Source organism: Botryllus schlosseri, chromosome 1 (genome assembly GCF_051294905.1).
Source record: "Botryllus schlosseri isolate E-star chromosome 1, Bs_hap1, whole genome shotgun sequence".
Taxonomy (NCBI): Eukaryota; Metazoa; Chordata; class Ascidiacea; order Stolidobranchia; family Styelidae; genus Botryllus; species Botryllus schlosseri.
In genome coordinates this window covers 5,056,859-5,080,036 of record NC_137236.1, presented here as the reverse complement: position 1 = coordinate 5,080,036, position 23,178 = coordinate 5,056,859, and the positions used below count along the sequence as shown (strand labels likewise).

Here is a 23,178-nt window from a genome sequence, read left to right as displayed (position 1 = left end):
CTAAGCCATAATCAAACATCTCGTTCCAAGCACGCCTGAACATGAAGTGATGTTTTTTTCTTAATAAACGTGTTTCTGGGTACTTTCAAACAGATCGCTGCATCGATTGCAGCACTGCGATGACGGATAAAAATGAAGGCTGTGTTCTTGTTCTATAATTTATGAACAAGACTCCCACCTCTTACATTTTGCGATTACGAATACATCAAATATATATTTGTTCCGCCGACTGAAAAGTTAAAGCAGACTGGCACAGGCCTGGAAATTTGCAGTTGAGAGCCACTGGTTAAGGTGATGCAATTGACAGACAGCCAAAAACTATCACAGTTCTACTATGGCGCAATGTTTCATAGTGCTCTGTACACTTCTTCCGAAAGGGCATTCTATGTAGCTCGCAATTTGCATAGGATCAAAGTAACAGGGAATGACGATTTTGAGCCAATATGTGCCCCCATAGTGTCGGATTGCCACAGAAGATTAGTGCTCTGTTGCCAGTACAATTATTCATTACAAGTTTTATGCGTAATATTATTCCTTACCCAATCACGTTGGCTAGGGAGTGACATTAGTTTTGCTCTACAGCTGCTGAGTTCTTGGAGAAGCAACCGTCACGAATTAAACCATAAATATCTGGTCTGGTGGCACAGAGGTGAAACCACAGACCAAAAGTGATTTTCCGTACAGCCCGCAGCTATAATCAATCTCTCGCCAGCAGTGTCTGTAATATCGGTAGCTTTGGGTAGTTCAATTGATATGCCTAATGATTAGGGCGATTTTTCTTTGACCTGAAAAAAGAAAATGTTGACCCAAAAAATAAAAATTTTGACTTTTTTCGACCTAACAAAACTGAATTGTGACCAAATTTTGACCTAGCGTATGCAAACTAGGTGTATTTCCATGTAATGTTAAAACTGTACCACTTATTTTCATTTCTAGTTTGAACTGGCTGTCCTAACGAAGTAGTTTGGCATGAAAAAAACGTTTTTGGCTTGGAAACAGGCAAATTTTGACATGACAAAACTAATATTTTAACGAAGTCTGGCCCTATGAAAAATTCCAGTGGTTACAATACGTATTATGGTAGAAATAATTAAAATTTGTAGTATACAACTAAAATAAAACGAGAGATACTTTCCTACATCTTTGGGTAGAAAGTGCATTTCCTTACTAAGACGCTTGCTAAGAATGGAGAAAGAACGTTCAACAGCAGCAGTTGTTGGCTGCGTACACTGTTGGTGACACACCGTGTTGCTTCATTCTGAAAATGTAGTCTACATAACAATTTTTCATCATGTGCTCCTTAATATAAGAATGATGCGCTCCTTAATATAAGAATGATGCAATGCCCAAGAAGTCTTTCTTCAGTTAGGATATTGCGGTACCTTGATCATAACACCATGTTTACCTATTTGTTTTATTTGACCGTTAATAATTCACAATGAGCAAACAATTGGCCGTTTACAACGGAAGGCCTATAAAGTAGGCTACAAGTTGTAAAATATCAAATGATAAGTTCACCAACAGTGCAAAATCTATGATACAAACGAACTGCATACGTCAAAAATTTTTCGACTTTGTGAACAATTTTGACAAATTTCGACAGGTCGAAAAAAATCGCCCTATCACTGATTATTCATATCACAATTTACCTCAGTTTGCCTCTTTAGTAAACAGGGTTCATGAGTTCGTCATATCAGCTTCAAGGTTTCATCAAACAAAACAAGTCAAGGAGCACTGTTGTGCAGTGTTGTAGTACTGTCTATGAATTACAAATAATCTGAACGAAACAAAATCTCATGTAGGAACGATATTGTTGACAAGATGCAGCGAGTGTATAACAGAAATACACACAGAATTGATCAGATATTCAATATATTTCAAAGCGAAACAGAATAAATATAATATGTGCTGCGGCTGACTGTTAATAATCACATCATCACAAAGGATTGCGATCAATGATATGCTAATCACCGGTGTCACAAATCATAAGGGGATCCACTTCACGTCGTATTTGTAAGGATGCTGCATACTGCTGGAATTAGGAGATACTACTAGCAAAAAGCTGACAGAACATCATATCAGACGACAAGGAGCTTCTTATTGCAGCTCCATGATTAAATATGAACGAATAGAAATCTCACGAGGAAGTGAAAATGTCGAAAAATTGCATGAAATTGATGGCAAGAAACACATATTTACAAAATGGCCACAACATTACAATTTGAAACGAAATTGAAAACGATATGCACAGACTGCTAATTACCAGAGAATATGACGCAGGATAATGCACACGAAGCTTAAAATTTAGGTGACATAAACTATAGTATTAGTACTGTGATACAAAGACTTGAACATAACCTTCAAACTTCTCTGAACAATAGACCCAGCGCAAATTATCACAAGTAGGTGTTCATTGAAACTGATTCAGGCAGTGAGAAACAAATTTTCAGGCACTGATCCTATGCTGTAATTAAAATATGAAACTAGGAGAGACATTTTAAAACTGAAAAATATTAGGCAAGAAAAACAACGTATACAGAAATTTTATTGTGGCAGTGATAAATGTACATGGGCCAGAGGCGTTGCAACATGAAGATACAAGTTCACCACCACCACACCACCATTTCTACACACCCGGCACAGAAATCATTTAGCCAGAAAGGTGATTCAAAGACACACGGTATGTGTTGAGTACTCGTACAGATTTGAACCCAATATTAAATTGTATTGATATGATAGCAGATTGAATGGACGTCCACTCTAAATAACAGCATATTTTAGTATAAGGTGTTCCTGTCAATATTACTGCTTCATATTCGAGATCATCATCGCGAGAATAAAAAGATACAAGTTCCGCTACTCTACTGCATGTGTATTTCTATGTCTTTTCAAGCTACCAAGCCGGTTAAACGCTTTTCCGCACGTCTGACATGCATAATTTTTGACTCCGGAATGTGTATTCACGTGGGTTTTCAAGTTACTGAGCTGACTAAACGCTTTACCACAGATCTGACACTCATAGTTTCGGACTCCAGTATGTGTATTTCCATGCTCTTTCAAGTTAACAAGTCGGGTAAACGCTTTTCCGCAGACCTGACATGCATAGTTTTTGACTCCGGAATGTGTATGCACATGGGTTTTCAAGTTACTGAGCTGACTAAACGCTTTACTACAGATCTGACACTCATAGTTTTGGACTCCAGTATGTGTATTTCCATGTCTTTTCAAGTTACCAGGCAGGGTAAACGCTTTTCCGCAAATCTGACATGCATAGTTTTTGACTCCAGTATGTGTATTTCCATGTCTTTTTATATCACCAAGCCTGGCAAAAACTTTTCCACATAGCTGACATGCATAGTTTTTTACCGCGGTATGTGTAATTCCATGTGTTTTCAATTCACCAAGCTGGTTAAACGCTTTTCCGCAAATCTGACATGCATAGTTTTTGACTCCAGTATGTATATTCTCATGGGTTTTCAAGTTACTGAGAAGAATAAACACTTTTCCGCAGATCTCACACTCATAGTTTTTGACCCCAGTATGCGTATTTTCATGTCGTTTTAAGTCAACAAGCTGGGTAAACACTTTTCCGCAGATATGACACTCATAGTTTTTGACTCCAGTATGTATATTCTCATGTGTTTTCAAGTTACTGAGCCGAAAAAACGCTTTTCCGCAGATCCGACACTCATAGTTTTTGACTCCAGTATGTATATTTCCATGCGTTTTCAGGGCGTCAACCCGCACAAACGACTTTCCACAGATCTCACAGTCGTGGCTTCTGACTCCAAGGTGAGCAGTACGTTTATCCGCATGTCTTTTCAAGTGATCGATCGGATTATACTCTTTGCCAATGCCCTTGCGTTCATGATTTTTCGAAAAGTTGTGGGATATCAAATGTTTTTTCAATAAAGTGATTGCAGCAAAGATTTTTCCGCAGATCTCACATTCGGTATTTCTATCTATAAGGTGGAATAGAAAGTGAGCTTTATATCCATTCTTACGATGGAAGCTCTTTCCACAGATCCAGCACATCATCCTTGTCATTCTTCTGGATTATCTGTATATTACTTTACTTCTTCAAGCATGACACATCAACCGCTCTCTGCTTGAAAACGAGTATTCAATGACAGCATGAAATGAGCTATTACACAGTATTATAATTCTTATATTATAGCAACCCAATCTGAAATACAGAAAGAATTAGCAAAAACAGAGCAGTGTGATAAATAACAATATCCAAGAATATCAAATTGATCATCTAATATTACCAGTTTAGTGGTATTATTGGGCATTGTGATGATCTGCAATCTCACAAGTCAGACGAGTAGTTCCTCATACATGTTTTCGCACATATTTTGTAGATCACAATTTCATTCCCGATTCCCTTTCAGATATTGGCTGCAATTGAACATTTGGGACGTTCAGGTTTCAACTTGATCGTTCGATAGATTTCAGCTACAAGACACGAAACTGTTAATCTACTATGCCTTCAACAATTCACCGGTATGACTGAATAAAAGATTCAAAACAATTCTGGAACAAGTGATACACTGTAAGCCCGGTTAGGCCAGGCGATTAGGGACGGATATCTGGTTCGGAGTAGGCGCCATGGCATTGGTCGCAGTAAACACCAGCTCCGATAGCACTAGCCTACAGAGGAATGTCTTTGACAATCTTTTGGAGACCACTAGTTCTTCAACGTTTATGACCACTACCAAAATCTGAGTGGCATTACCCTCTGGCGACATAGGCGCCGAACGCTAATTTTCCTTAGGTATGCGAGTTCGATGACGTCACAAAGGAATGACGTCATGATCTGACGGAATTGATAATTAGGGTTAATATCAGGATTGTAATGACTCGAGTCAGACTCGAGTCATGATTTTTTTGTGACTCGACTTGACTCGAGTCATTTTCTTGAAATGGGAAAATGACTCGACTCGAGTCAATATTTGGATTGACTCGACTTGTACTCGAGTCATTACGCATGACTCGACTCAAGTCATTGACTCGGCTTATTTTATATGACTTGAAGGTGAAGATATTTGTGAATCACAATGGTTAGATCAACGCATGTGACGAATTCTGTAGACATCGCTATTTGTCACCACTGCTTTCGTTGCACTCGTCTGATAGACGAGACCGGAAAGATAGCGTAATATTTAAGCGTCCTGCTTCTTGATCGGTAGGTCGTGGGTTCGATTCCCGGCCGGGTCAGACCAAAGACCTGATTAGTAACACTGGTATCCATGGCTTCCTTGCTTGGCGTTCATGCATTACTGGGATAGCATTGAGGGGTGGTGCATGACTTAGAAAGCTGTAAAGGCTATATCTGCACTTCCTTGTCCAGCAGCATATGCACTAGGGTTATGACTAGACAAAAATTTCTAAATTTTGTGTGTCCTGTAGTCACAAATGATGAGCTTTTGTGTCCTGATTTCAAAACTCACAAAAGTTAAGACTGTTTGAACAAAAACCTCCCGCGCAAAAAGTTTCCAGTTTTCACTGCATGGAGGATAGGCTTTCTTTTGTAGATACAGACTATATAATTTATTTATCGACTGATTTGAATTTAACTGACCCAATTCCAATTGCAAAGATTTAAAATAGTATTTTGGTACATTTTGATCGCCCAGATTGAATTATTCCTATCGTGTTGTTGTTTACAGACAATATTAAATATTTAATAAATAATTATTAATTCCAATTTTAGATGTAGACTGTATATATCGTATAATTTCAATTTGTCTGGCACAAATCAAACTGGGTGGTCGAAAAGGCGAAAGTAGAACAACTCTAGGTATTTTCAGCGGTCTAGAAAACCGCTTAGAAGAATATGATGTACAGGAAAATTTGAAAATCTCATATATCATATGTCACACCGTAGCATCTGTTTCATATCCCTTGCCAACATCATAGTATCGATTCTCAAAGCATATATTAGAGTTCTTCGATCAAGCATCTGACAAGTGCCAAGCATAACCCGCTGATTCAGCCGACCCTTAGAGCTTTCAAAACTTCAACTATGTACTACAACCTGAGCCCAATGAGATCACACAAACTATAGTGTCATTGTTAAGCTTTATCTTTGTATTCAATAATGATATATTATTTCTGAAACTAGGAATCCGTCGCCACTTGCATAAGCGCCTATGCTTCCCCTCGTTGAAAACAGGGCATATAGGCTACGGCGGTTTCTTTCACAATAAAGCAGTCATGCTTTGGACATTTTTGTGAAGCAGCTGTTGTTTGTTCATCATGTATTTTTATACCTCAACATACCCTTAATCAATCCTAAATCTTTATCTGTCAACCTACATACAACGCGCTTTCAGAATCGCCGCCAGTAGCAGACTCCTTGTTCTCCTAATCAGCAAGCTGCTGCTGACGTGGTCATTGAAGCATAGCCGATTATCCAATCAAGAGCCGTGGTTTCTTGATTACTGGTCTTCTCGCCGTTCTATGGTCGGTGGCACGCCCATTCTTCGGCAGCTACTTTCAAACGCTTTGCACGAAATCTTAACGGCCTTTCTGTGAGCTTCTTTCAGGCTCAGTGTCGTTTTTTATCAATAATCTATCGAATAAGACATTACAACCGAGGATTTGTAAGATTTTCCAAATTATGGACAACCCTATTTATGCACAGATCGCGTGTATGTGAATCATGAGTCGGTCTTTATGCAGCAAAAACATCAAGGACAAAAATAAACTACGTCCTTTCCTTTCCTTCATATCAGATATGCCGTCGGAAACAACAAAAGACAATGGTACATAGTAGCAATGCATTGTACAAAATCATCCAGTGATGAAGAGGTAATATTGTGAGCAGTCGTCGATGTGCTCGTAATAAAAACTGAATGCTTGTATTTGTGATGTATCAGACTGACAAGACAGATTAGTAAAGTTATCGTATTGGCGGCTCGTCTCGTATATCTGTAGCATCGGTAAATGAGGCCAGGAACTGTCCGTTATCTGCCTAAATAAACATGAACCAAGGCTATGATGGGGACAAAATAAGCATGTTTGGCAAGCAAGGAATTTGATATCACTCAAGCAGGATTGAAAACTTAAGTTGAACATGACTTCAATACTGTGACTTGGACTCGGACTCGAGTCATAACACTTGACTTGACCCTCAAAACGGTGACTTGGACTCGGGCTTGACTCGGTGATGAATTGAAAATGACTCGACTCGACGTGAGTCAAAACCACAGAAGTAAGATTGACTCGTGACTCGGAACCATGTGACTTGGTTACAACCCTGGTTAATATAGCATCAATTCAAGAGGGTTACGATCATGCATAAATGATGATTATGCAATATCTTCGTGTTAACAAACTTGAACGTATGATATGCTTGTCAACGAGTCGGGAAGTGCTATTAATAGGCCTTTTGCAGGACTTCGATCACGTGACTAGATACGCATAGCAACCACAAATTGGTTAGCAAGCTACTTTCTCGCGCACCTGCTTCAGTGCGAAATATCGCATAGTGTACTGTTGATTTCTGGTTGTAAACGTTTCGGAAATTTATTGTGGAAGTCATCAGAGATTCACCTATGCTAGATGTCAATCCTGTACAAAGCATTTAGAATGATATCGTCAGAATTACACAGAAATCCATCGGTAACGTAGTCGTATTACGGTACTCAACACTGATCATATGTACTTAAATTTATGCCTTTGAAGTAAAGCGATTGGTTTATATTCTGGTAAGAGTATTTGTTAGTTCAAGCAGAACTATTTGTCTGTTGTGGAGCCTGATTTTGGATGGAAGATATGACTGAAGCAGCCGGGACCCGCAAGGATCAGGATGTACTGTCTGCTGGTTTGGGTGCTGGCGTGCTGCTATAAAACCGCTGAACACATCGGAAGTATATTTTGGGAGAACCTGCCATCAAGACTAAGCAAAGCAGTGCACTTTATTGTTGCCTTATACAATGCCGATCTTATTGGCACTACTTCACAACTGCGATTGAAGTGGATTTGGCAAATCACACGCGATTTTGACAAATAGTTGATGTCACATATGTGCGCTATTTAGCGAACTAAGGGAAGTAACTATCAAATAACTCTTAGAGCAGCTCAAACGCAGTGACAAGATCGGTCATCCTATACCCAGAGGTGGTCAACGTGGTCATTGTTGGGAACCGAGTACAAGTAATGCCTCAATTTATACTCCAGTACAAGTAGCAATAATTACTTCCAGGACATGTCCAAAGTACTTCAAGTGGAAGTAGAAATTAATTCCTGAAAAGTAGTCAAGAAATTCGGTACATGAAGTAGATTTGGTTGGGTCCCTTAGTTTTAGAAATTAATGCCACGTGACAACTGTAAACATTTCATGTTGCATCTTCTTGATCAACGCAAAAGGGTGATGACACCACAAATATGTGCAATTTTCAAAAATCAATTTAGTTACCGTTTTACTGGGGCTATTTTGCCCAGTTGTTATGACAACCTCACGCTTGAAGGGGATGCAATCATGCGCCAAAGCTACTTTCTAGTTGACAAAATCCCCGAACTGACCAAACAGTACTACCTAAAAAGTGTCAAGTAGAAGTGGAAGTAGCCTAAACTCATAATGACGCTAGTACTCAGGTAAAATAGTACTTCGTTGCTGACCCCCTCTGTGTATTCGTTCAACCAACTCAGAAACATCCTCTAAAGACGACGAACATAGTAGATGGCAGCCAAAGCCTGCGAGGCCGGCGGCAAGTTAGTTTAGGCCAACGAACCGACATCTTGAGCATGATGCCTATTACAGATGCGATTGCGCCTAGGCTAACGGTTATGTCATGCGCAACAGGTCTGTTGGAGATGCGACTGATTACGCAAGCGATTATATCTTGCGCCAGAGATGCCACTCCTGGATTTTTCCACCCAGATCTGGGTTTTGCGAGCACCATCTGGGTTTCTGGGTTTTTGTGCTTGAAATCTGGTTTTTTTCAACATCATGTTTGTCAGGTCAATTTTACGGCGCAAAATGGATGATTGGATTAGTAAGATCTTCTAATGTCGACGATTCCACTGTGATTGAAACGGCAGAGTCCAAAGAGACCCATTTACTATTAAAATGAGAGGTCTTGGCGTGATGCGATAGAGCTTCATTGAATACTGACTACTAGATCACAGAAAGTCATGTTCACAGGGCAATTCTGATTTAGGACTTGAATGCTACCGGTAGCGCTGCAACAAATTCGTTGTGTGTCAGTAAATAGTATGTAACTGCTGTAAAGTATGCAATTTACGCACATGGAAAGACCAATTGTTGATCTAACTAGTTTACCATGTTGACATCACAGTATATTCACTTTCAACAGGGACACTCAAAGAGAGACATTTTGGGCAACCGGGCAAGTTATTCAGAGTGAGAGGGGTTTGTTAAACGCAAATGTACTCTTAATTTCATGATTTATCAGTTTGTTTTTCGACTAAACATCCAAGATAAAAGTATTTGTCCCAGGTTTAATGAATCGAAAGCTATTTTCAATCTATCTGGTCAGCTCACAGTCACTAGAACTACCCTACAATCATCCTCACGATAGATGGGGATTAGCATTGTTACTGACATTACGAATATATAATACACTACGTATTGACCCCCCATACCGAATGCCTGTTAGCAATGTGTCGAGAGAAAAACATCATATCTCGATGGATTTGCTCATTTAACTGAGCAACATGCATATTATAGTATGGAAATGAACCGTAGGGATTTCAATATCAAGGGCTAAAACTTCTTTTATGTCCGTATAACTGTGATTGATGACTCTCAGTCACTGTTTTACAGCTATATCATAGAAATTTGAGTGAAATAGAGGATCTGGGTTTTTCTGGGGTTTTTTAACGTCCAAATCTGGGTTTTTCCAAAATATCTCAGTGGCATCTCTGTCTTGCGCACATGGCCTCTTGTATATGCGATTGTTCGGGCCTGTCGTTGACGCGATTAGTTGGCGAGAATTGCCGCGTGCGAGTGTCTATTACTGACCTCATTTCGCTCGCGTACAAACGGCAAACCAACTCAGCAGGAGATCGTGTGATTGTGCACACGGCTCTCGTCAATTAGCAATGCGCTTCCCTTAATTGGCAGCGCGTCACACTCTATAATACGAATTACTACCCGCAATGGTTGAAAGTGATGCGCGATTGGAAACAAACATGAAGAAAGGTGTGATTTCAAGTTTTTTATCGAGGGAGATTTTTTTCAAGCGTGTTGTTCCCATGTATAATACGCACCCCCCCGATTTTAGAGCAAAAAAATCGTGTAAATTTTGCGCATTATACATGGAAAATCACGGTACTTGGCAGGCCGGAATGCTGAAACGATACATTATTTGCAACTTTATTCACATATACATTATACATGGAATAAACCGTATTTAATGATATTATTACAACGAAGCAATGTTATTTCAAAGCAATTTCTCGCCGATAATGTCGAAGAGAATGTGGATTTGAGAACAGCATTGCCATGTGGTTCTCAAACTTTTTTGAAGACGCGCCCCTTTTTGATAGTGAAAAATTCCATGCCCCCCTGTCGTGATATCACAAATATTAAAGAGGTGAATCAGAATGCTAGCCATCCCAACGTATAGTTTGGTGACATTAAAGGTTATGGCTATTGCTGAGAGAATTCTCAAATATGAAATTCAGAAAATAGATACGTACAGTAAACACCATGAGCAGGAGGTAAATCACGCGAAGCGCGGAAAATTTTCCAGTTAACTGTGACTTCGCGCCCCCTTCAGATGTTTTCACGCCCCAAAGCTTGAGAACCACTGATATACATGCACCGCCATGTCTGCTTCTCTCTCTGATCAATCAATACAAGGTGCAATCCTTAATTAAATATTTTAAATTGTTCGATAAGCCCGGTACCCCAAATTTACCAATATATCAGTCCATTAGGGTTGAGTAGGTGGCGAGATAGAACAGTGGTGTAATCCAAAGCTACAAAACCCAATGTGTTGAGGTTCGAGTCCCACTCTAAAATTGCTACCCACGTGTTGGAGGTTTATCTAGGCTCCTCCTCGTCAACTCAACTCATCGGCATAACTATTAAGTGATGTCCCACAAAAGCCTGGACTTTTGCTGTGCTACCAATTGGCGTTTACGGAATCAAAAATAAGAAATATCGGCCTGGTGTAAATGACCACTGCAATCGACAAACACCATTTGGGTTAAGTACATAATAAATGGTGACAATGCAAGTCGTCTCCCCTCGACGAGCTTACCCGTAACCTCCACTCTCGCACGCTGAGGAGTGCGCAGTCTGCGCACACACGAATATATTAACATAGTCATTAAAATTTGACGCAGTAGGCCTAAGCAAGTAGTGGAGAATCTCGACAGATCGATCGGAAGCTGGCCACATTATCATGTGAGACGGGAAGCTGCCTGCGGGCCGGACTAAATGAAGTTTCGGGCCGGATCCAGCCCGCGGGCCATATGTTGCCTGGCCCTGATTTATGGGATGGATAACAGGCATTATATCCTCTGTGGTGAGCCGTGCTATAAGTCGGCAGCTACGGAAAATAAGAAGAATATCGGCCTGGTGTAAATGACCATAGTAGTCGACAAACACCATGAATACCCCAAAACAAACAAACAATATCCTCTGTGGTGGCATAAATGGTACAGATTTTAACTTTGACGTATTGTATCCTGTTATGACGTCATAGTTGGTGATACTCGATTACTCGACTCGAAGCATATTACGCGATTCAGAATCGAATCAATCAGGTACGCGATTTTGCCCAGCCCTACTTGCGACTTAAGCCTCACTTACCGAAATGAATGCATGTCTAATGCTAGTATGCTTGACGTTTTACGAGCATGTCCTAAATGGTGAAGATGCAGACAAGCAGCTGAACGCAACGGAGTTCTATGAAACATGAATAATTACAATACCAATAATAGTCGTTGATGTCACATGATATTCATCATTCAGGATATTATTTATGCACAACTCTACTTATTGAGCATTTTTCTACACACGAGCTAATTTCAGACAATTCTCAAGATCAGGGTCACCATGCTCAGTCCTGTCGTTGATCTTTGGAGATTTCTTATGAAATCCGTAAATGCCACCGTCTCGCCTTGAAGGCTCCGAGTTGAAATTAATTTCAAGCTAATTGAACTGATTTGCCGACAGGAAAGGCACCAAAGATGCATATGCATGAGGGGTCCACGTGGGTCGGTTGCGATCTGAAAATGGATACGCGAAGACAAAAAGATTGAGAACCACCGATCTAATAGGGACTCATCTCTGTTTGTTAGACGGATCAAGTGCTTACATTATGCAGTGCTCACCTTTACTAACTTTCTCGTATAATTTAAATCGAGTGAATATAGTTTATGCTTTCAAATTCTCACGGACATGTAGCTGAGTTGTGTATTGTGCCATAGCAATTTGTTTCAACATCCCGGGGCTTCGTATTCGATCCACCATTTTGGCAGATAATAACAGACTGTATAGCATGTAGCTAGCTATTCAGTTACGCACGTATTATTTAGCAGTTCTGCGTGTTGGTGAGTGATACAACGCCTTTTTGCATGTATAGTTAACTTTATATTCGTTATAAGATTCAAGATAAATGGTCATTTTGGTCAATTAATCTGGATTTCCCACAGTCAGCAAACTGTAATGACTTTTCATCATCACTCATACTTCGAAAATTCAATTTGACTGGCATCGTGAATTGACTCGTGACTTGATTTGACTCGAGTCACCTTCAAAAATCGATTGACCTGACATGACTCGAAGGTAGAGACTTTATCCCAACACTGGTTCAAATACAGATTGTAATCTAATCTGTGAAATGTGTATATGATCTCATTTTATTTCTTATCTGACGTCTGATTTTATTGAAAATGCTAGAGGAGAACTATACCGTGTGAAACGAGCCATGATTTCTATACACACATTCTCATAAGTAAGGAAATGAACTCTGATTTGATATGAGATTAAATTGATTCAACTGCCAAGTTTTCACAAATTCAGTATCAGTAAGTCTAAGTCTAATCAAATTCGGAAATTTAAAATATGTGTAGCTAGCTAGCTAACTTTAAAAAAGCTGAAAGTTCTAGTTGTCCAAGTCTGCCCTAAACCCATTACGAACACGATAAATTTTAACATGTTCACCGGAAACACTTATTGGTGATGGTCATATTGTCGTGGATAGAAAAGGTGGTGAATTGACCCCAACACTGGCTACAATTGACGACAGGACTAAACTTGAAGATTTTAGAACACACTGCACACAAGAGTGGACACTGCCTGATAAATCCTAGCTTTCAAATTGGTTCCCTTTTTATAGACCTCATTTCATTTTGAATTTCTGCAATCAAAACAAGATGGAAGAATTTTGCATGGCATCTTACCATATTTATGAATATAGTTACGAAATGTTAAGTAAATGACCTTTTGAATTCCCGGAACCATTCAATATGGTTCCAACAATTTTAATTCCAATTTTAGACCTTTTAACGTGGTCCCCGCATGAGTTCCCCATGTGTAATCAGTAGATATAAATCGAGTATTAGGCTTCGAGTCAAGTTGGGGATTGGAGTATCCTTCATTGTGACGACATAACAATACGAAAGATGTGTTAAGTTCAGATATGTACCATTTACACGATCACGAAGTGTATAATGCCAGTTTTATATCACAATAAAGATAGCTTGGTGTTTTTAGACCACAACCATTTCATTGAACTTTTGACTGTAACAATTCGTGTTTTCAATCCTTTCACAGAAGAAAATAGCATCGAAACTCAAATTCTCATTACACAAGTTACATCTTAGCGGCGAGGATCATATTATGATTTCGAAACTCAGAAAAAACCATCCCTTATTGCCCCAATCAATTCATTAAAACCTGGTGCCCACTAGGACACTACCCAGCCCTAGCAATTACTATGGTATCGCTTTTCAGATCATCTTTGGAGCTTAGAAAAAAATTAGAATCACAGGACCCAAATATCGATTTGGGTTTCACAAGGCCTAGTTAACTCTGCAAGACTGCAACTGTGCAATGCTACAGGCTCATGAACCCGTTCAATCAAGTTTTAACGATGAAATGTCCTATCGGAAATAGTATTATTTTTCATTATCCAACATTTCGTACCCGGCTACTTCTATGGGTTGGAGTTGATGAATATTTTTGTAGACAACCTAACCATTCCATGTGGGAGCCGATACAATGTCAATGAAATTTTTGATTGTTGTTAAAAATCAATAATTTTCTACCATATTAGTTTTCGTTCAACAAACTTGGCATTTTCATCTACTAGCCAGTAAAATTTGAAAACAAGATTGTCAAAAATTTTCAAAAAGTCTGTCTACTTTACAAAGCTGTAACACTGTAATACGAGTAGGAACGTTGGCAGTATCCCGACTAGATATCTTCTAGAGCAGTAGTTCTTCAACTTTTTAAGCCATACCTCCTCGGTCAATATTAAAAACTTCCACCACCCACTTATCAAATCAAAAGGCAAGGCATTCTGAAATCTATAACCCTTTTAGCAGTAGTTCTTGGCGTTTCTTAGCTACGATAACTAGGTAAGTCCATACGATAATCTGCAGGCCTTCAGCAAACTACAAATTTTCGCCTTATTACGAAAACCAAAATCCATCACATTGCACAACTGATGCATTACTATAGCATACTGGTGCGCAAAATCAACTGTGCATAAACAACAGCGTCAAAATTATTCAGCTCATAATAGCTGATTGCTTTACTTCCAACAAATTCGATCACCGATGTATGGCCGCAATAATATAACTCTTAGTATGGTATCAAGGAGTGTAAGATTACAGTACCGTACATGAAAAAATCATCTCTCACTACTCAACTTGAATTATTGCAATAATACTAAATTCGAGTACAGTAATGTAATCATTGTGCCCATCGGCACTAGTGGCATTTTCAACAGTGAAAATATGAACATAGGAACCAAGCTGCTCTCACAAATCATAATGTGACATTAACCAAAAACATCAGACAAACATCAACACTTCCAGGGATGCAAGCTTTATACGACGATAATCAGTTTGAAGATTGTTAACATTAGCAAACTTATGCACATGCTGCAATACCTTCTTTGGTATACTCCGGAGTCCGCACACTGGGAAATATTCCCCATGATTACCAACAATCAATGTTCCCCACGAGCAATTGAGCATGTCAACATTTATGGTTTTTGGGCGATATTCAATTGTTCCCTATTTTCATGTGTTGGATATCTCTCTTAATCGAATGACAATTGAGTTGAATTTGGCTAGTGAAATACAATGTCCCGTTTGAATGTGCACAAACAATACATCATTTCCGTACCCGCCAAAACAAAAATGTGACAGTGTCAGATCTTTCATTCACGTACTATAGTCATGGAGTTTTTGGGAACGCCGATTGGTGGTGATCATGGGGATCACCTTCCAATGTGTAAAGGCGTACCGAACAAGTGCTGCAGAATGTCAGATAACCTTTTCGAAGATATATATTTATCCAAACTCTATTGCAGGCCCTTTTCAAGATAGACATATGCATGGAAAAAGCACCGTTCTCAGTCATACTTGTACAAACTACTGAATTTTCAAATTGAGTAAACAAAACTCGAATTACTCACTTTTAGACACGCTAGAAAAGACTAGAACTAACTGCCTTCGCAACTATGAATCACAAGTATAGATTCAATCTCGAATCGACTTCATATTTATCTTATTAGAATCGGCTTTCTGCATGAACAATGAACATCAGTGCAAGTTTGAAATGGGATGGGTTTTGACCATCGAAAACCACCCCTTAGCTGCTCAACCGTTACTAGTGATGATTCTGAGCTTGTAATTGTTATTAGTTGGAAGAACATCACCCAATAAAACACTGGCATCACAATTTACGTTAGATGACAATACGTTTTCTACTTCTGACTTCTGATTCAAGTTTCAGTTTATCGGCAGCTAATTTTCCCTAACCATAACTATAAACTATTCAAAATCACGAACTAGAATTAGAACTACTTGAAAATTCGACCTACAACTAACAACTAAACTAAACTGAGCACTGAGCAGTGAATATGAAAAGCAGAACACCTGAGTCCTGAGGTCTCGCATACCCAATCATTGGGCAGACCTTCAGAGATGAGCGGATTTGAAATTTCTATGTCCTAATCCAATCCAAATCCGAACCTTCAAATGCAAATCCAAATTCTAATCCATAACTCCATAACTTTTTCAAATTCAAGTCCATGTCCAATCCTGATCCGATTCCAGCTGGAAATTCAGAAAAAAATCTAATTTATGCAATGGAGGGATTCGAAAATTTTCTTTCACAACAAACGATTCACTTGATTCACGATAACTTAGTAACTAGAGGTCGACCGATATTGATTTTTACAGGCCGATACCGATACCGATATTTCGACGCTCACAAAATCCGATAACCGATATCATAGGCCGATATTAATATGGAAGGAGCAGAGAACTATTTCGCCAAAAATATTATATATTAGGCAAGGTGGCACTTGTTCATGCCACAGAAAGGTGAACAACAAACGAGAAAACTGAAATCGAAAAGACTTATTGCTTAATTGTGAACATTCGTTGAAATTTGGGATAACCCGAAAATCAAAACATGATACAGAATTGCAGATCAGTTCAGAAAAGGTAGATTGTAGTTAGATATAAAATATCGGTCGCGATATCGGCCTAGATTGGCCGATACCGATATTCGAGAAAGTTCCAAATATCGGCGCCGATAATCGGCCAAGCCGATAATCGGTCGACCTCTATTAGTAACCATAAGTACATCATTAAGTGATCTAAATAAAGTTTGTCTATAGATAACTAAGGTAAACCTAATCCTAATCCATGCTCATCTCTGCAGACCTTATGGAGTCATAGCGACACCTTAGGGTCGTACGGCGGCAAAAAAGTAGGAAGCAGAACTGCCTGGCAGGAAATATTCTTTCTAATATTTTTTTTCGTGAGACAATCATAGAGTGTCGTTCTTTTGATGCACTGTTGATTTGAGGAACAATATTTTACAGTGATGTGTCAGGCGTATAATGAGGTAGATTTTGGTATTCTATGATACTCTTACTGGGCAATAATTTTCGGCCATAGAAGGCTTGCTGATTAGCGCAAGAGTTCGTCATGTTAGCAAAGGTTGAAAACCACTGATCTAATATCAGTTTCGGAGATTAATAAATCTATCATTCCACATCTTGCATGGTTATTAACATTAGCTTTTGTATGATCGATGAAATAAAAAAGGCGGTGGCTACTCGTCCGTTACCGGACGAATAATTTTCTCAGGCTATTCGTCCGGCACCGTGTGACGTAGGCCCGTTACTATGGAGACCGTATGCGTTTTTGACAGGTTTCGGTTTTGTACATTATTTATTCGCATTTCTGGTTACTGATTTGAATGGTTACTCTTACTAATTTGATCAGTGATTTGTATGCTCATAATTATAGCTCCGAGGGGAAGTTTACGCCATACTAATAATTGCAAATTGCTGTCGTGAAAGTACCAGAACTTGACGCCCACCTTTACCTTTACAAGAGATCTTCACCTACGCTTAATGAAGTAAGAACAAGTAGGATACTGATTTGTATGCTCATAATTGGAGCTCCGAGGGAATGTTTGCGCCATACGAAGAGTTCCAAAGTGCTATGGTTAAATAACCGGATGCAGTCAGAATACGAACGATTCGCCGAGATTCTTGCTGCATCCACCTACTTCTGAACTCATGCAAGCATCGTTGACCTAACCAATTGTACGTGAACTTGTACAGCTAAGACGGAATTGTCACCTCTGCTGTACTACGAGTACTCATACTTGATGTTGCTGCGCAGTATTGATTGGAATACCAACTGAGAGAGACTGTGCGTCTTTATTTTCATACGAACAGAAATACAGAACAAATGGACAGCAGCAATGATCATACAGAAAATATGTGCATGCACAGTATTTGGTGTCTGATAGGAGAGATCGATACAGCCTTGGAAGTCAAGTGGTCTGATAAAACTCGCATGGTACAAGTATATGCCTACATTGTGTCTGTATCATCCGTCTGTAACGAATTGTAGTTGAAAAGATGAAGAAAAATTAAATGATAGCAAATGAATGAATAAAGCAATGTCTGGGCGAAGTAGGGCAACAGTGTTAATACGACTATCAGAGGCAATCAGGTAGGTCAAGAGTGTTAATAGGACTATCAGAGGTAATCAGGTATGGCAAGAGTGTTATTATGGCGACAAGAGGTAATGAGGTATTTGCCATACAGCAATTCACAGATGGTAACCCATTCAAAATGATAGGTCAGTTGATAGATCTCTTGGTTAGGTAGCTATTAAATGGGCCCAAGTAGATATTTCCCTTCGACGAGGGTCTTGTATTAAGGGAGTGAACAACTTAAGCACAAGCAGGTATGAAAAAGTCATCGAACACATACGACAAACTGTTCGAAAAATATTTGTGTATAACTTTCAATGTATATATGATCATTGGGTGTTAATCTGGTATGCATGCTGGCATTTCCGTACGTTCCATATTGCAAGTGACAGTAAATGCTGTGCATACAATTTGCTGCTTCCAAGATATTTGAGCATTGATAGCGTGTTCTCACTGGGAACATCAATCATGAAAACTAACAATAAAGTACTTTCAATTTCAAAGTTGCCGCTACCTATTTTTCTAACAGAGGCATCTATTATTTTTTGCAGCGGCCACAGGACCATTTGTTTTGTTTCGGGGAAGTGTTTAGTCCAGCACATAGGAGATGATCCCGGTAGAGACAGGAGTCACAACGAATTGAATTGCTCTCTGTAAGTTGAAGGTGACATACTCCACAGTACCAGTCCTTCTGACTACATTTACTTTGGAATGCCTTCATCACAGCAGCCCACCCATCATATGCGAAGTAATTCTTGATGTGAAGTACTGCAATGAAATCGTGATACGTTACCCTGTGTTTCAAGCGTAATGCACAGCATGTGTGGCAGTGCCACCGCTCGTAGTCCAGTAGCGAGCTAAAAAGGGGGCACTTCTTCGTTATTCTCCACACATCGAGAAGTGATCCCCATGAAACCAATGCTTCCCATGAACATGTGAAAATTTATAAACGATAAAATAAATTGTTTTTCGCGTTGGTTGGTTTTGGTCAAGATCTAATTGTTAACTTGATGCGTAAAAATCTCACCGGTTAAGATTGTCTCGCGTTGACATTTGTGATAGGCAAGCAGATGGTCGGTAGTTTTTGAGGTATGTAGGCTTTCACAAAGTAGCTGGAGACAACTGGCTTCACGGAAGGTCGTTGAGATGGGTGAATAGACAAAATGCTGAAAAAATCATGGTATTTTAGTGTTGATATCGTGTCGCTATATCCGTATATTTACTGAAAATATACACTTGTTGTCCCTAACAGTTACCATAATTTATCAATGAGAATTATAGTTTCAATGGCATTTCCACTGTGGAAGGCTGTAAAACTCGATATGCGGTATTGCCTACATTGTGATCAAGCCACAGCATTGTCACAAAGTACAGTGAAATAGGTATGGTCGAAAATGACTAAATTATCTTTATAATGAGATGTAGTACCGACATTATATTCACAGTGGCAGGGCTGTGATGGCTAGATTCATCACTCAAAACGAGTCCTAATTTTCTAGTGACACGACTCGAGTCAACTTATGTATTGACACGACTTGTACTCGAGTCATTGTGCATGACTCAAACCAAGACATATGACTAGGATGGCCAAGACAGACAGCTCATTATAACTTCAAAGAATATTAAAATCACCACAAGATTGGTAATTGGTCTGTCAGAAACTGTTAGGTCTGAGGGGGAATACGGTGTTATGAATGTGTGCAATTCTATATCATTCGAGCAGAGTTGAAAATTGGTTTGAATCAGTTTGAGCTCAACACTCAACAGTTAACATGATGACTTGGACTCGGACTCCAGCCACAACACTTGGGCTTGGACTCGCCCATCTACTCATTCACTTGCACTTGACTGGTTGGTGAATTAAAAATGACTCAACTGGACTCAAGTCAAAACTACAAAAGTGAGATTTCCTTGCGACTCGGGACCTTGTGACTTGGTTACAAACCCTGCATGGCGATCATATAAAATGTGAATATTTGGACATTACATAATCATTCATAATGTTATGACGTCATGAGAGATACTCGGATATTCGTCTCGAGTAATAACCAAATCACTCAGGTACTCGATTTTGCAAAACGCTATCTTCAAGACATATGTAACCTACTTTTATGAAGTCCCAGTTCAATGTTGCATTACACGCACAAAACACAACCCAACTACTAGTTGTTTGCTTCAAAACTGCGTCCCTTGTTGCCGAGATTTTAAGGGGCAATATAGTTGTGTGGGCCTCATGAAGTTGATTTGGTATTCAGGCCAAAATCATCTATCTTAGCCTACATGTCACGACTTCACAGCTACATGTGCGTTTCAGCAACGTGCATAGCTTTGTACTACATGTTTCGTATACTGCGATACGACCAATCAATGTTCACAGATTTTCACAGTGAGAAATATAATTCCCAGTGGTTCAATTCAGCTCATAGTAAGTATAATTTTTCAATTTTGAGGCATGGAGCGTATATTTTCAGCACTCGAAACAATCATTTCCGACTACTCGACTCAAATGATCAGAATTGATACTCGATTCAGATTTGAATCATCGAATCACTGTGCCTAGCACAAGTCATCATAGTTGTGTCACTAGGAAATGATCACATTATTAAAAGTAGATTAGAATTTATTTACCTAGTTGGGAAAAGAAATCAAGTTCAGTTCATGTCAATTCGGACTTGATTATCATAAGCATGAGAATAGTTCACCAATCTTGACTTGTTTCACACTATATATAAAGAATTAGTTGACTAATTAGATTGGAATTACATGACAAGTACTTTGCCATATTTAGCCCAATACATTATAGAAAAATAGTGATCTGGTTATCCAAGTCTGCTGGTAATGAGCATGACAGATCTAATGCATTTTTGATCGTCGCAGTTAGAGGTACATCAAGTCTATAATGAGGAAATACTTTTACCCTTCTTCTGCACTACTCAAGAACGACGTCGACAAAATGCTTGTCTTGGAACAATCCGTGAAATCCAACGATGTACTTGTGATTCAAAATTCGATGGAGACCGATCTTTTGACATATTTGTCTTCCTCATGCTTGTTCACAAGCAATGCCTGAAATTAGATACTAGATTTAGTTGCGGATCTTAAAAAGTGAGTAATTCTAGTTCTAGTTGTGTATGTAAAAATATTTTAGTTGGCGATCAACAAGAAAACATGTGTCTTTGTTTGTCATGAATCATGATATCGGTTTTCCGTTGTGTGATGTTCTTGCAGCCGTCTCCGAGTCGTCACTACTAATAATGGTGAAGCCGCGAGGCAAAACCTTATCGAGTACTCTGTAAAAGTAAAGGTACTATTGCTACTGACTGACTCTGCTTACACGCGTTCAGATGCATTCTTTCTAGTTTATTTCATGTCCAAGTATAGCAACGCCCGCACAGTGGTTCAAATAAATACTATGAAGGCCTGGAAATATGTCTTAAGCTAGTTTCCATATTATTTCAATAGAAGTCGATTATATCGAGGTTATCGGTGAAGGTGCTACATATTGGTATTGGCTCAAAAATAAGATATCTGTCGTGTCGGGCTCTAGTTATGATGAGACTCGAGCACGCGACTCGTAACATAATACTCCATTCAGAATCTAATAAATCAGGAACTCGATTTTGTCAAGACTTACGAAAAAACTCACTGTTGAAACTCAGGAGAAGACGCCTTTGCTGTAGTTGGCTTTCCGAAATTCTAGGCGCCATTGGCAATCAGGTTATGGGCAGTTTCTGAGGAATGGAGCCGTTGAAATACTTGATCGCCCGCACTTCCTTTACAGGAGCCGTTTTCTAACATTCTAATGAGAAGATCACAGATATGAAAAAAATCACAGATAGTAACTAACATTTTCATAACATTGTTTGTCTATCGGGATTTGTGAATTCAAACTAGAATACCAATCAGGAATTGTATTTGGATAGAAAAAGATTCAAGTATCAGGATAAGCAGATTCGCAGACTTATACAACTATAAAATTTTCAGCTTTTTTAAATCAGTCTAGAATCAGCATTACAGTTACAGAGTTAATTTCCATATTCGAACATAATTATGATGATATCTACACAGTTATTTCCAAATCAGATCAGCATTAGAATGATAGCTACTTTTCCATATTAGATTAGAATTAAAATACAAGCTACACAGTTTTTATAACAACTGATTTCGTGAAACCTTGCGACATGGAATCAAGTTCAGTTCATATCAAATCAGAATTCATTCTCATGGGCACGAGGATGACAAATGTTTGTACAGTAAGTTTGTCTCCTTTCGCGCTACATAGTTCTCCTGTAGCAATTTCAGGAAAACCAGAAATTAGATTAGAATTGAGAGTATAGAAACTCTTATCAAATTATAATAGAATTAGATTTCAGACATTCGCTCCAATTAGTTTTATTAGATAACTCCGCTATGAATATTTAGTTGTCCAAGTCTGACCATGACAATGTAAAAGTACTTCGCTACTGATGACCTCTGACCTAGTCAAATGCAAGCAATATTACCATAATATCTCTGTGACTGATCTTACAGTGATGAAGATAAACGGCTCCAAGCACAATCTGCTACATGAAAGAAAGAGTCTCTGGTTCTGTGATGGGGCGCCATCTTTTGTAAACTCCCATCAGCGACTGGCAATATATATTAAAGGATTGACAGGATGAAAAAACTAAAAGCATTTGCTGCAACATCTAAATCAGCAGTTCCCACCCTTTTTGAGCTAGCGGGCCAGTAAAATCCGACAGCAATTTTTTTGCGCAGATGAACGTTCCAAATTAAAACTTCATTTCATGCTGCCTTTTTGATATTTGACAACCTTACTGATTTGAAATTGACTCGAGTAGTAGGCTTCGAGTCGAGTATTCGAGTATTACTTATTATGGTGCCATACCAGCATGGTTGATGAGAAAATTCAAATATGTGGACTACCGTTCACGCTGCTACAAACAATATACTGCCAGTCCTACATCTTATTAAAGACAATTTGTCTATTTTCG

General features: G+C 39.0%; 4 protein-coding genes across 14 annotated transcripts in view; 2 read left to right on the top strand and 2 right to left on the bottom strand.

Annotated features, from left to right (window-relative positions):
- Positions 1 to 23,178, top strand: part of LOC145436146 (serine/threonine-protein kinase PLK1-like) — a 992,061-nt gene that overhangs the window by 256,676 nt on the left and 712,207 nt on the right. The window lies entirely within an intron of this gene.
- LOC145440759 (uncharacterized) overlaps positions 1 to 23,178 on the bottom strand; it is a 151,282-nt gene that overhangs the window by 7,130 nt on the left and 120,974 nt on the right. The gene's annotated exons all lie outside the window — the stretch shown is intronic.
- Positions 1 to 23,178, top strand: part of LOC145443015 (uncharacterized) — a 290,638-nt gene that overhangs the window by 184,501 nt on the left and 82,959 nt on the right. The gene's annotated exons all lie outside the window — the stretch shown is intronic.
- The window catches only part of LOC145435212 (uncharacterized), a 45,257-nt gene that overhangs the window by 14,967 nt on the left and 7,112 nt on the right, over positions 1 to 23,178 (bottom strand). Inside the window, exons 3-7 of one of the 8 annotated variants that reach the window (XM_080312829.1) lie at positions 22,687 to 22,812; positions 21,831 to 21,983; positions 21,102 to 21,250; positions 19,212 to 19,350; positions 17,885 to 18,952 (exon numbers count right to left, since the gene is read on the bottom strand). The exons of 2 other annotated variants lie outside the window; for them this stretch is intronic. Coding sequence is in view for 2 of the 6 variants with exons in the window: in XM_080312582.1 (XP_080168708.1) it covers positions 2,857 to 4,047 (1,191 nt within the window). In the remaining 4 variants the exon portion in view is untranslated. Of the gene's footprint in view, positions 1 to 539; positions 1,259 to 1,649; positions 16,206 to 17,884; positions 19,351 to 21,101; positions 21,251 to 21,830; positions 21,984 to 22,686; positions 22,813 to 23,178 lie in introns of those variants that run through there. 5 more of the 8 variants (XM_080312783.1, XM_080312901.1, XM_080312663.1 and 2 more) reach the window with 5 other exon arrangements.